The sequence below is a fragment of the Diaporthe citri genome (assembly GCF_014595645.1).
Source record: "Diaporthe citri strain NFHF-8-4 chromosome Unknown scaffold_2, whole genome shotgun sequence".
In the NCBI taxonomy this organism is placed as follows: Eukaryota; Fungi; Ascomycota; class Sordariomycetes; order Diaporthales; family Diaporthaceae; genus Diaporthe; species Diaporthe citri.
In genome coordinates this window covers 428,423-442,070 of record NW_025064847.1, presented here as the reverse complement: position 1 = coordinate 442,070, position 13,648 = coordinate 428,423, and the positions used below count along the sequence as shown (strand labels likewise).

Here is a 13,648-nt window from a genome sequence, read left to right as displayed (position 1 = left end):
AGACCGTACCGTCCGTCCGCGTCGCCTCTGCCGGCGTGCCCAGCATGGCCAATAGCTTATACGACGGCGCCCTGAAGACCACCATCACCCGTTTCCTCGAGACCTTCGCCGTCCGTATTGACGAGGACAACTTTGGCTACAACGCCGCAGATGTTTTGGGTGTCGAGTGGGCGCCGTCGCAGACCGCCCCTGTCGGTAGCGTACCCGGCATTAAGGTGCCACTCCTGGCGATGGGGAACACCGGGCACTACGAGTATCTCAACGCCGAGAAAATCTACCTGGCCGCCACTACCAGCGACAAGAGCATCGCTTTCGTCGAGGGGGACCCAGCACACCATCGATACGTGCACTGAGTGCGAGAGCTACCCTGGCGAGTATGGGAACACCGTCAAAACTGCTTTCGACTACATGGACACCTGGTTGAGTGAGTCTGGTCGTTTCATCGATGCTTGATAAGCAGCACACTCTACCTCTCAAGTCAGACTGAGTAGTAGGCGGAACTTACATTCAAGTACGGGGCCGTTTCAAATAGTTTACGAAGGCAAAAGAAACTTCTGATGTATATATCTTGGATTATGGAAATCAAGCACAATGTACACATGAGTACGAAGCTCTGTCACCGAGCTATGTCAATTTTAGAAGCCTGTGCACCAAGTTCAGGATCAGTGATGAAGTACCAGCGGCTGTGTAACATCATTCCAACAGTACCGAATTATCCCCTGTACTATGAGTCTCCGATGCTTTTTCATTCATGTATACGTGAGGACTTGAATACACCTTGACCATATGTATGCAGCAAGGTCACTCCGTGATGCCCCCCCTCCCCCTTCAGCAACCATCATCATGACCTGGGCATCATTCCCCGTGGCATCCAGCTAGACATCGGCTGGTCCTGTTTGAGGCTGTACCAGTGTTGCTCGACCTCATCTAGTTTGATGCCGTGACGCTTCGCGTACTGAGCAATTCTATCGGACATATCAAGGCTGATGTCGTGGAAGCTGATAAACAGGGGCTCGGCCGTTTCGTGCTGTTTAGAAGCACTCTGCTCACTTTCATGCGCTTTGTCGTAGTATGGCTCTGAGGTAGGGCAGACAAGTGTGAGATTGACCGGCCCAGGCCGTTTGGATGAAGGCTCGTAATTGGAGACGAGAAAGGTGGCCGGGGTGGACTCAGCCGTCAAGAACAGAACAGTTGTCTCGGACTGGAACAGGATGCCCGTCTCTAGGAAGAAAAGCTTTCCTGCAAGAGCAAGCCAAGTCAGAAACGTGGCGGTGAACGAGTTTACCACAAGACCGGCGCACTTTCCACAACATGGGAGATACAAGAAAAAGAATGGTTTCACCTTTGATGGGCTTCTCGGGCGGGTTGCTCTCGTGCTTCAAAACCGCATCACACATCAATCTGGCACCTGCTTCCTTGGTGGCAGCAGCAGAGCTAATATCAATAACCGACTTTTCGAGGGGCTCAAGCTGCTCATTGAAGACTCGCGTGACTAAAGCACGATAAGTCTCACCCGGGTCATCAGCAGCTTCCCCAAATTTTCCTTTGAAGTCAGTGCCTGCCTTTTGGGCAGGCAGCGTGAAGGATATGACCTTGGGATACGGCTTTCGCAGAGCCGATGCACCAACAGCGGCGGTTGGGATAATGATTCCTCGGATGGCCTGCTTGGTAGATGGCGTAGACCTCTTGGGGCTCGGTTCGTCGATCATGATGAATTGCTCTGTGGATGGTCGTTCAGCGAAATGCCCGAGGCGGTGCTGGTCAAGACTGCGTTGGTATTTACGTAACAGGTGCAGTTAGAGACAATGATACTGACCAACATGCTGAAAAGGTACGAAAAAGGTTGGCGAATTGACAATATCCTTCGTATCTTCGCAAGGCACACAGAGGCGAAACCCTCCGGTGCCTGGCCCTTCCATACCGGAGTCGACCTCGAAGAACATGGGCCAGTCCACTGGCGACTGGAAAGTGAAGTTAGGAGTTCCGAGGAGGTAGCTCCCACACCCAAAACTAGATGCGGTGCCCGAATGGCTAACGCCCTGGTAGTACTGGCTCTCATTCAGGTCCACTCTCGCCTTCTTGGAAGTCGAACCGCCTTTTTTCGTTCCTTTTTGCAGCTGCTGGCATGGTTGGATGTGTCCCTTGGGGTGTCGGTGATGAATACAAGGCAATTGTACGGGGAGGAAAGAGATTTATCAATTTAAAATATATGATTGAATGGAAAATTGATGCCGAGATCTGTTGACCCTGAGCAAGGAGGCTTTGCAGTGCGAACAACCCTTCTCCACCCCTGAACATGACATCAGACCGCACGTTCCACCCACCGCGTCACCCTGCAAAGAAAGGCGCGTTTCTCCGACGCGTCTTGCAAAGTAAACAAATCCAAGCAACACACTTTTACTACTTTTACTACAAACGGAATCGTTGACGGCTGTGAGACGAGCCCTGTGATCGGGTTCAATTGCTGGCAACGTTTCAGGTGTAGGCACGACCCATTTGCATGCGTTCAAGACCAAAATCGCGATGTGCCCAGGCAACCTTGATCACAAGCCATCGGTTTATGAGTTTAGAAGGCTGACCTTTGCAGCATCACAAACGATTCTCAGGTCATTTAATTGTTTTAAAAATCTCAGTCGAGGATATCTCGTATCATCACATGCACCGTCAGCTTTTCCTTCATGCGTTGATACCTTCTCCCCGCTCGATAGCTTCCTGAGTCGGGCACCACTTGTCCTGTAGGGCCTTGTCAAGTGATTTCTCGTAGACATCCTTGCCCCACCACTCGCCCCAGCTGGTGAGGAAGATCTGCTCCGGATCAGCCGGGAAGTCGTCCCGCGTGAACGCCCGCAGAATGCTTTGAGCGCCTGAATGTTGACTTCGTTAGCCATTTTGACAACAAAAAAAGACCTACACGCATATTCCGCTAATGAAACTTACCTTCTGGCACGGTCTTCGCATCAGGCATGTCCATGGTCAGCTTCAAGGTTCCGTGGCGGGCGATGCCGGTCTGGGGGATGAGGCCGGGAGAGACAGCGACGACGCGGCACTCCGGTAGCTGGCGGCGCCACCAATGAGCTCCCAGAAGCTGCACAAACTTGCTCTCGGGGTAGGTGACCTGGTCTTCTGTCCCAGAGTCGGCCAGGAGGCTCTTGTCGAGTACAGCTAGCAATGAGATTAGCTCCAGACTTCAGAAACGCACGAAGATGGTTGTGAGACATCGTACAAGGGTCGGAGACGCGCCGGATTGCACCCGAAGAGACCACTACTACGCGGGACTTGGACTCTACCAGCTTTTCGCGGAAAAGATGCGTCAAGTAATGTTGAGCTTCAACCACCGTCAGTAAATAATCTCTGATCCAAAACGGGCCACATCCCCGTCCAGCTGGGGAACTCACAGAGATGATTGACAACATATGCCTCGCACCACTTGGAACCATGCGGGCCAGGACCATTGGCACCCTTGGCCATGCCGGCATTGAGCAGAAAGCAGTCCAGCCTGTCCCGCCCGAGCTTCTCCAGGGTCTGCTGCGCAAAGTGCTTGACTGTGTTGAGGTTGGAGAGCTCCAGTGGAAGCACCGTGAGGCTATGGGTAGTGCTGTCGAACTTGAGGTCATCGTAGGCCTTTTTCGTCCTCTCCGTGTCTCGCGCGCCGAGGATGAACCTGTACGGCTCAGGCTTGGCCAACAGCTGTTTTACAAGCTCGAATCCCTGTATGAAAAGTCAATGAATGATCCTGTAGGCGAGTCTTGAGCCATTAAAGTGCTGCACTTGTGCAGGCCAAACAGGATAAACGCACCAGACCGGAAGAGGCGCCTGTAGCCACGACAGTCTTTGCTGCGAGTGTCACCATTTTCCAGGTTCTCAATGCTGATGTTAATTCCGATTCAATGAATTGCGCGATTGTCAGTGTTCTACAAAGTTACCTGCAGTCAGTCTTTTAAGACCCGTGGAAGTCAAAAGGGAGCCTGAAGTCGCGTAGTCGGACCTATCGGACGTTGGAATAACGTTAGGTCCGTAGCGAGCCGCAGCTGACAAATGACGTATTGGATTCGACGTTCCTCCGCGATAAAGAGATCGTGAGAATAACTGTCGAATTCACCCTAGGAATTTTAAAATCTGATAAATCTCTTCACTGCTTATCAAGTCACCCTTTTGCAGTAGGCCTGAGCATCGCAAATCAATGGTCTGACCTGCCCCGGAGGTACCCGGTGTTTAATGGCACCCCATGCGCAATACAGCTCAAAACCTAAATCCCCACAACGGAAGCAGCCTTGCCCCAGCATTGGTGTTAGCAAGACCAGAACTGGCCGGAGGGATCATCGTCACTCCAGATGAGACTCCGGATGAGTTTCCTCCAGTCGAGCTATTTCCGAAAGAAGTTTTCCCATGCATAGAGCTTCCTCCATCACCATCCCCATGACTCTCTACCTCCCTCTGTGCAAACCGCATCTCCGACGCGCCAATGTCGAAGACGGCAACCACACTGCTCAGAAACGTGACACCCAGCGCCCCAGCCTCCTCGATGCCCGGCTGAGATCCCAGGGCACAGAAGGAAGTGCCATTCACCGTAACATTCGCGTTGGGAATCAACACCTCCTGGGCGGACTGCTCAAAGACGTGGCCACCGATCTGGATGCCGAACGAGGGCACCTCGGCGTCGCACGGGGCGGCAAACAAGGCGGCGCCCTGGATGTCGATCAGCTCGGGCGGGGCCTTAAAGGATTCATAGAGCACCTTGATCAGCGACGGGGGCAGGATGTTGGTCGCATAGCCGCTATCCACGATGACGGGGAAGCCCTTTCCTTGACCCGAAGTGTCGTTTGACGGGCCCGCTGCGGTGGTTTCATTTGCGTAGCTTTGCCCGGCGATGAGGTAGTCCTCCGCGATGATGGTGTAGTACGTGAACTCCTCGTCTGCACGCTCCTCCTGGTTCAGATTGAGCTGCTGAGTTTCAGTAATCATGCCCGGCTTTTTAGGAGAGAGTTGTTCCAGTACTCACCATCAGAATTGGAGTAGGGGCGTATTCTCCCTTGATAGGCACGTCGGCAGCACCTCCAAGGGCCAAGATCCCGCCACCGTGGATATCCAGTGCCAAGCTGAAAACTGGCTGCGTCAGGTTCTGCTTGACAGCGCTTGTGAACCAGGGGTCATATGTTGTGAGATCGTCATCATTGTTGGCAGTCTCTTGAGGCTTTCCGCCGCTTCTCGCCGCAGTCATGCCCGGGAAGCCTAGGCCCATGATGCCCGAGAAGTCTCCCGAGGTGGCGTGCAAGTATCCGGTAGACGGCAATGCAATCTGTTGGTCGGCCACCGTGATCCCTCCCAACGTAACAGACTCATACCCGTATTCGCCATACATGTACTGTCCACCCGCGTCTGCTAGTTATCAGCTACATATTCTGACACGGGTTGTTTCAAGATGGCAAGGGTGAACAGTAGAAAGGCGCGAGCCTATACGCACAACTGATCGAGAAATATTCGTCGTCCACCGCACCACCGCTGAATGTTCCCTCGAAATAGACGGGAATGTTGCAATTTTCACGCGGCACCTCATTGTGGTTCTCGTCGAGACAGACAAAGCTGTCTGGAGCCACCCAGAGATCGGCCGAGCCAGTATCAATTAGCACAGGGATCTCCTGCTCGCCAATGGTCACATTGGTTATATAGGAGTGCCCAGTCAGTTGGACCGATGCCGCCGATTCCCCATCTTCGCGTCTTCTGATGTGATCCTGACTGAGTCCCAGTACGCTCCGCAGCGCGTGGTGCTTCGGCAGGGCGTCGGCGCTTCTCTGTATGGGGACATGGTAGACTTTGTCGCCGTGTCCTTTGGTGGGTCTAAGGTAACGCGGGGACCGCAGTTGGAGGGGAGGAAGGGGATGGTCGCTCGACGATGTAATGGTAGCAGAGACACTGCTTAATAACGTAGAAACGATCAAAAGCGCAAACCTCATCTTGTTGAGTGGAGTTTACTGTTGAGGAAAATAGCCTCTCAGAGCAAAGGCCATTCTTAAGTCATTATCTAGACCTCGGGAGTTGCTTAAAAGTCAAAATACGAATGCTCGGCTCAGGTGCGGGACTGAAGGCAACTCGCGGGCGTCTCAAAGGGCTCGCCAACAAACAAAGCGGAAATACTTGCGGAGTCCAAGCCAGTTCTCTCATGAGGGCGGCCAGTAAAGCTTCCAGGGCAGCCCTGTCATATCGAATAACCTGCCTCAGTGGTTGGAACTTTTGTGACGCTGCCATGCAACCCGTGACGCTACGTATTGTGACTTCATATTATTCATAATTCTGCCCGAAGTGTGGTCTCGTTGATTCTCGGGAAATGGCGGTGGGACTTTCAAGGTGAATTAACTTTTCGCTTCTCGACTGAGCCCAAGAGCATGTAGCTATGTCCATCTATGACACCCGCTGTCTGCTCAACCAAGTTTCCACTGGAAGTGATTCAATGTTCGTAGGATGAGAGGACCGCACCAAAAGGTGCTGCCACAAATGTTGGGTTGTCACCCGAAGCACAAGGGCTTCCGTCAGAAAGGGGCGGCCATGACAGTGCCAAGAGTGCGCTCTGCCGTAGGAACATTTCCGGCGATGTCAGTCGCTTGGCACCCAGGCTCGAGGAGGAGGGATCCTTTGTCCGTCCTGAACCCACCGCACCTGCTGGCAATCCGGGTCTATGCTTTTTTCTTTTCTTTTTTTTTAAAAAAAAAAAGGAAGACAAAAAGTGACGGGCAAATTTGAGCAGAGCAGTGAGCAAAACAAGACAGGAATGGCCTAGATCTATGGAGTTGTCAAACTTGCGCTGTAGATATTGGAGAGTGAGCCGTCAGCATGGTCGCGCCCACTTATTAGACTTGTATTTGCATCAACAGGTCACTGCACATTTTGGGAGAAAATCACAGTTACATTCCTCGGACTGTTGTGGTGACTCCGAGGGGCGGATACATCTTAATAAAGTTTGACGTCGAACGCACGTGCCACCGCGGTCCCTCCCAATGACGACATAATTCTTGACGCGTCTCGTGCAAAGTAAACAAACTCCACCAAAGTCATCACAGCTTGGACCACGAGTCAATCAAGATCCGTCGCAAGTGTGGAATCAAGGGTCTCATCATCGAGATACGTGCTCGCTAGATTGATCACCAGGAGCCAGGCTCAAGTTCCACAGCGGCAGATAGCTGCGCCACAGTGTTGAGCAACGCGTCTTCGGGTGCTGCATCAAGCGTGCAGCCTTCATCATCCGCGTGGACATTATCATCTACCCGTACTTGAACGCATCGGGCAATATGCAGAGCCACACTCCAATTCCTCCACCTCGATTGGTAGGCATGACTCTTCCTCTCCCACCCAGGCCACCTGCTGACCCGCTCCCTAGCCACCACCGCGTCCAGCTCTTCAGGATGTCACTGCTAGAGCCAATCAGTCCCCAGTGACGCTTCCCCCTCTCACCAAAAATGCGTCTTGGGGGAAACCACCCATGGGAAATGATTACTGGGAGAGACAGCAGGGCAGAGCGAGGGACGAAGCCGAGTCTCTCCGCCATGCGTACCAGCAGTCCGCCGTCAACGTAGGGAGACGTGCGCCGGCCCCAGTGGCCAGCCGGAACCCTTTCTCCCAACCTGTGCCTCCCGCTCGTGGAAACTTGTCGAGTGACGGTTCCCTCGCGAGGATCCAGCAAGCTCTAGCCGCCGAGCAAACTGCTGCAGCCGCACCGCGTGCTTCTGCCGGCAGGAAGCGCAAGTCTGAGGTCTCGTCGGATGAGGCCATCGCTGCCTACAAGCAGAACCTTGATCATATCAACGTCGATAACATGGGGCTTGACCTCAACTGCAATGCTGTCAGGTCCCTCATTCAAAAGGTCATCGAAAGGGGCATTTTCAAGAAGGGCGAATTCTGCAATACCATCCGTTGCAGCCCCACTGCTGTCAACAGATTCCTGGAGAAGACAGGCTCGACTGGAGGAATCGACAGCGACGTGTACGACGCCGCTTGGGCTTGGTTCAAGAAACGAGAGCTCGCCGGTCTGGCCATGCCTGCTGCCACCGCCACTGCCTCGCAGAAGAAGGCAAAGATCACGGCGACGCGCCCCTCGACTGCAGACCTCAACAGCATCCATCTCGATGGGGAAGAGACCGACTCCGTCCCCGTGTTTGAAACCTGCGACGTGATCCGGAGGAAGATCACAGCGCACCTCAAGACCCCGGGCATGACCCAGGCTCAGCTCTGCCGCGACCTCCACGCGCAGCTCAAGATGCCGGGCTGCAAGTCCATCCAGTCCAAGATGCTCAGCGACTTCAGGGGCAAGAAGGGCCCGGTCGCGGGCTGCACCAGCTCTGTCTACTACGCGGCCTACGTCTACTTTGAGAAGCTGAGGATCACCGAGGGCAAGCCGAAGAGCAAGCATAGGCTCGAGATGGAGAAGATCTACCCGCGAGGTGCTGAACGTGAGAGGGATGGCCGTCATGGGTAAGTTGTGCGTGAGGTCTTTTGGTGAAGGCAACTTGCTAATCCTGGACAGATACTGGGCCCGTGCTGACGAGACCATTGTTCAGGACGAGTATGGACGTGTGTCCGTGCGGAGGTACTGATGATGTGTGTAGTAAAGGCTGCCGGTGAGCGAGATTGTGATGATTGCCGAACCTGAGCTGTTCTTGCCAAATAATTGTATTTCCCTGGTCACGTTGCACCGTAAACTTTACCTCTTATTCCAAGGTTCGCTCTTTTGACGCGCATAGGTTACATGGACGTGGAATGCCATCACTCTTCAGCGTCCTGTCGAAGGCTTCTGCTAATTTTCTTCTTCGCCTTGTTGATGCAGGGCAAAGAATTCTTGCTTTAGGAGAGGATGTTTTCTCGTCAGTCAAGTTTTGTTCGAGTCAATCCTACTTTTGTCTCATTAAGGTGGCGTGTACATGCTGTATCGGCAGGCCCCGTTTGAGAAAGCCGGACCCACACCGAACTCTCGATCATTGCCTGAGATGGTCATTGCTTCTAACCCCTAGTCGACATTCTGTCAAGACCCTAGTCAATCCTCTACTCGCCCCTGTTCAACTCGAATTGCGGTCAACAATCGTCGCCAAGCCGGAAAAACTACGGGGCCTCATGTCGGATAGGCCATGAGGATCCACCGACCCTGGCAAGACAACGACATCTCGTTTCGTAGGGATCTCCTAGAACCTCATTTTAAGCTTAACCAAGACAGCCATTACATATCCCCCCGTGTGCCCCCGTCGACCCTGCCACTACCTGATCTATCGATACTCTAGCACGCGGCGCATATACCCACACGTACACTGCTGGCCATCGCCGGCAGCTCAGAGCACCGCCACGATGTGGGACATCGTTGCTGGGTCTGAGGGAAATATCACGAGCGGATTCACCTGGGAGCCCCAGCCGGAGCGCAGGGGCACCTTCGGCATCATCTCATCATGCTTCGTGACGCTTGCCCTGTGTACATGGAAGATTGTGCACCTTAACCTGCCTGGTATGTGCCCGGATGAGGGCCTGCCATGGTCCGCATGGTTCAAAAAGGGGACGACCCACAGCATGAGGCACCGTCTCGTACACATCTTTGGCGGCCACCAGATCAGTAGACAGATCGGATGGCTGCTCATCGGACTGTTCGCCCCAGAGTTGGTAGGTCATCACCGGAGGCGCAATCACATCCTGTCAGCAGCGAACTGACCACCATATCTGCGTAGATTGCGTACGCTGCCTTTAGACAGTACTGGGATGTCAAGTCTCTGCAAGCTTTCATGGAACGCGTCTTCTTGCAACCAGTCCAGCCGCGAAGATGGTGGCCGGCACTGCTGAACAACCACCGGGTAAGCGCCTGTATAATGCCAGCCTCAGTCATGCCGCTCAACTGACACTTTGCGAGCAGGTCCCCCGTCAAGACGCCGAGGACAGTAGTACCAAAGCCGTGTGGACGATGACACACAGTTGGTACGCAGTTATGGGAGGCTACAGTTACAAGCTGCGTGAAGGGCCCAAAGTGTTCCTCCCCGATGACCACAACCGGGATCAGCTTATCTTGCGAGACGAAGCTCTGCGCTTCGTGGCGGAGCATGAGCCGTCTGTGATACCAAACCTGTCCGTTCTTGATATCTTGGACAAAAGCAGCTCGAGCACCTTCGTCAAGATCATCACCCTGTTCCAGGCCTTGTGGTTCAGCCTCCAGTGCGTTGTTCGCATGGCTCAGGGCCTGTCCATCTCTCTTCTGGAGCTGACAACCTTTGCACACTGTATTGTGGCCCTCATCATTGGCTGGCTCTGGCTACGGAAACCTGTGGATATCTCGAAACCAGACCCTCTTGATATGCCCGACACGGTCAGCCAGCCCCACTGGCTCATGGCGGTTCTGTACTCACTGACTAGCTTCGACCACAACGAGTCTGATGAGGAGAGGTACACGAAGCTGGGACAAGCCGAGCAGGATGCTGTTCAGGATGCTGTTCAGGATGCTGTTCAGGATGCTGGAGAGGGCCCACGGATGTCCACTTACTTGGACGCAACTATCAACCAGGATCCAATCACCTTCAGCGACTTGAACCTGCACGGAGGCCGTCCACAATCATCAGCTGTCAGCATGGGCCGTCCGGTGACAGCCGTTCCCAGCCGACCAACTACGTCGCGCCCAACACCAGCAAGCCCACAGACACACCTATCCCCGCCGAGCCAGGACCAGGACCAGTCGACCACAGCCGGCGCGCAAAGCCTAAGCGAGCTCGTCCAAGCAGCCGCAGACCAGGAGCGCCGCTTCCGGATCCGCATGCAGCTCGCCCAGAAGGGGTGGGACCACTACATCCTCGACCGGCACCCGCACGAGGAGCCCGCCAACGACGCATCGACGACCAGCGGCGCCGCGCCGCCCTCGGTGGCAGCAGCGCAGCCCCTGAGCGGGGAGAACAGGCAGCGGCTGCAGCGCCGGCTGAAGCGAACCATGCGCAACACCCTCGTGGACCGCGTGACCAACTTCCCGCGGCGGCGGCACGACAGCACCCCGCAGGAGCAGCACGCCTTCAAGACGCACCTGGGGATCAGCCTGACGGGGTTCATGTACGGGGGGCTGCACATGCTCGCGTGGGACGCCTCGTTCACGAGCGGCGCCGAGGCGGCGATCTGGAAGCTTGCGTCCATCAGCCTTGCGTGCAGCGGCCTGCTCGTCCCTGTCGCGCACGCCGAGGGCGTCATCCTGAATGCTGTGAAGCCGTGGCTCATGATGGACGAGGAGGACCGGGACGCCGAGGAGGCGGAGCACCTTGCTGAGAAGGCGGCCAAGATGGGGAGGTGGAAGCACGGGTGGAGGCGGTACTGGTGGAAGATTTATAAGTGGTGTTTCCTCTGGATGATCGAGGTCATCCGCGTCATCAAGGTCGTGGGGATTGTTGTGGTTGGTTGCATTTACCTTGGGCTGAGGTTTTTCATCTTTGTTGAGTGCCTCGCGAATCTGTCGCATCTGCCGCCTTCTGCGTATGACGTTGTGCGGTGGTCGCAATATGTGCCTCACATCAGCTAAGCATCATTTGGATACACTATAATTGCTCATCAGACATCAGTGAGACTCCAGCAGACACTCTCAACCCAATGGTTGAGATCTTGCTTGATAGGCCCACCATCTTTTATCTACATGAGTTGTACGCCGCCGCCCTCCCCCCCCCCCCTTCCCCCCATTGAAACTGTAGAAATATCAAGCCCGAGTGATCACACAGGCCCTGATATTTTCAAAGAGGCATTCATGATCCGTGATGTCAAAGCCTGATTAGATTACGAGAGCAGAGAGAGGCCGCACCACAGCTTCGTAAAACCTCACCTGAAGGTGCTCTGCGCCGACCGTGTCATCACCGTCCTTGTGTCGCTGCCCAGATGTGTTCAAGCCTTCCAGGCATGCCCGAGAGGCCCGGGCTATGGCATCTCCGACCCTGCTCTGCAAGCTCTCCGTGTGGCTCTGACTTGAGAGCACCTCTCGTGCTTTCAGGACGTCCTTGGCCTTCAGGTCCTGGAGGCTACCGAAACCAAGTATGGACTCCAAAGGCTTCCAGTACGCTACCTCTGTCAATACCAGACCGAGGCTATAGACGTCATGACGCTTCCGAAAGCCCCGGCCAGCAGCTCCCTCGGCATTGAAGCCCTGCACGTTGGGGTGGCGGTACAGATCGTCGGCGAGTGAGATCCCAGGACCTTCTGACATGGAAGATGATCCGGCTGGCCTCGAGTAGTCGAAGCCGGTGAGGTATGGCTCACTGAGGTCCACGCCTTTGTTGCTGTCGCCACCGGCGAGTCCGCCATGGAAGAAAATGATGTTGTCGCTCCGCAGCCCCTTGTGCAGCCAGTCGACGGCGTGGAGCTTCTCGACACACTCCACCAACGTCCGCATGAGGCGCACTCGTGATGTCAGACTGGGCGTGGGACGGTCCTTGTCGGCAATGAGGTCGCGTAGGGACACTGGACTTGAGTCGGAGTGCACATTGGATGGGATCTCGAAAACGAGGCCGTAACGTATTTTCGATACGGTCGCGCGCTGTTGGTAGTAGCCGAGGCATTTGGGGGCTCGGAACTGGGCTGTGACTTCGTTCTCGCGGAGGAGCGAGACGAGGGCTTCAAAGCGCCTGAGCATACGCGGCTCAGGCCCGTTGGCAGAAGTCCGTGGATCTCGCGATGCCACAATCCACTCGACCCAGATCCTGCGTCGCGCTTGGTTGGAGATCAGTGGGTTGTACCATCCGGTAACACGTCTTGCGACTGTTTCTTGGGCTGATAGCATGGTCTCTGGCACATCGAGGTCAAGAGCGCCGGTCTCAACCGTGATCTTGTTTTGGGAGGCAGCTGTCAAGCCTGCAATTCCGATCTTGCTTCTCACGGAGCCGTCGAGATTGTGTCCCTGAACCGCGCATGCGACGGCCTTGAACTGGGCCAGCTTAACAAGGTGGTGCATGGAGTCGCTATTTGGGCTTGGTTCAAGCCTCTTGACCTCGTTCTCGGCAACCGAAACGCCGAGACCTAGAGAGGCCCTTGGGCTTAGAGTGGTATTAACGGCAGGGCTCGAGCCAGCTTTAATGATTTCGATGAGCTGGTCCATCTTGGTGTTTAACTGGATGATGTCGTAATTTGTCCGTATTTGCTGGGTCCGCAACATTTCTCCCCTGTAACTGTCAAGCATGTCCCGAAGAAAGTCATTCATTCCAGCGAGACGTGAAAGGAGGTTCTCCATTTTTGCGCGGTCCGAGACGACCCAGCGAAGTCGTTTGGGGAATTTTCTGGTCTTTTCCGTGAAGTCTAATGCCATTCTGAGCAGATCGCTGCTTTCCGGAAACCTAGCCACCGCGCTATCCGAGCTGGTTGCAGTATTCCTCTGCGATTCGTCGTCGAGGGTTTCAATGGTCTTCTCCTGGAACAGAGCCTCTCTCGCAAACGGCTGAAAGCGGTCATCCAGGCCCTTGAAATGCATGATCATCTGGTACTGCTGATCGAGCACGTCCATAGCGAGTGTGCGGTTGGGCCTGTTCGTCAGGAAAATGCCATCACTCTCTGCTATCCCTGCAACACGGGCCCAATCCAGCAAGCGGTGCTGTTCCGTCTTGAACCTGACCCGGATAAAGCCATGGTCCTTTTCTAATCCTCTTGCTTCAGAGGCTAAGTGATAGGCTACGGGTTT

The 13,648-nt window shown here is 54.7% G+C and overlaps 6 protein-coding genes across 6 annotated transcripts; 3 read left to right on the top strand and 3 right to left on the bottom strand.

Moving 5' to 3' along the window:
• Positions 1–44: 44 nt before the first annotated feature.
• INS49_005785 (uncharacterized protein) lies at positions 45–353 on the top strand (the record flags this gene model as incomplete). Its single annotated transcript, XM_043166563.1, has 1 exon — positions 45–353. One exon carries the CDS (start codon positions 45–47, stop codon positions 351–353), a length of 309 nt encoding a protein of 102 aa, XP_043027707.1.
• Positions 354–841: 488 nt separating this feature from the next.
• On the bottom strand, positions 842–1,709 carry INS49_005784 (uncharacterized protein; the record flags this gene model as incomplete). Its single annotated transcript, XM_043166562.1, has 2 exons — positions 842–1,239; positions 1,343–1,709. 2 exons carry the CDS (start codon positions 1,707–1,709, stop codon positions 842–844), a joined length of 765 nt encoding a protein of 254 aa, XP_043027706.1.
• A 967-nt stretch (positions 1,710–2,676) lies between these two features.
• On the bottom strand, positions 2,677–5,359 carry INS49_005783 (uncharacterized protein; the record flags this gene model as incomplete). Its single annotated transcript, XM_043166561.1, has 6 exons — positions 2,677–2,864; positions 2,938–3,162; positions 3,224–3,325; positions 3,396–3,708; positions 4,429–4,941; positions 5,000–5,359. 6 exons carry the CDS (start codon positions 5,357–5,359, stop codon positions 2,677–2,679), a joined length of 1,701 nt encoding a protein of 566 aa, XP_043027705.1.
• A 1,921-nt stretch (positions 5,360–7,280) lies between these two features.
• INS49_005782 (uncharacterized protein) lies at positions 7,281–8,582 on the top strand (the record flags this gene model as incomplete). The annotated part of the gene is made up of 3 exons (XM_043166560.1): positions 7,281–7,316; positions 7,370–8,460; positions 8,513–8,582. The coding sequence occupies 3 exons, from the start codon at positions 7,281–7,283 to the stop codon at positions 8,580–8,582; spliced, it is 1,197 nt and encodes a 398-aa protein (XP_043027704.1).
• Positions 8,583–9,324: 742 nt separating this feature from the next.
• Positions 9,325–11,512, top strand: INS49_005781 (uncharacterized protein; the record flags this gene model as incomplete). The annotated part of the gene is made up of 3 exons (XM_043166559.1): positions 9,325–9,630; positions 9,696–9,818; positions 9,878–11,512. The coding sequence occupies 3 exons, from the start codon at positions 9,325–9,327 to the stop codon at positions 11,510–11,512; spliced, it is 2,064 nt and encodes a 687-aa protein (XP_043027703.1).
• A 243-nt stretch (positions 11,513–11,755) lies between these two features.
• Positions 11,756–13,474, bottom strand: INS49_005780 (uncharacterized protein; the record flags this gene model as incomplete). Its single annotated transcript, XM_043166558.1, has 1 exon — positions 11,756–13,474. One exon carries the CDS (start codon positions 13,472–13,474, stop codon positions 11,756–11,758), a length of 1,719 nt encoding a protein of 572 aa, XP_043027702.1.
• Between the last annotated feature and the right edge of the window lie 174 nt (positions 13,475–13,648).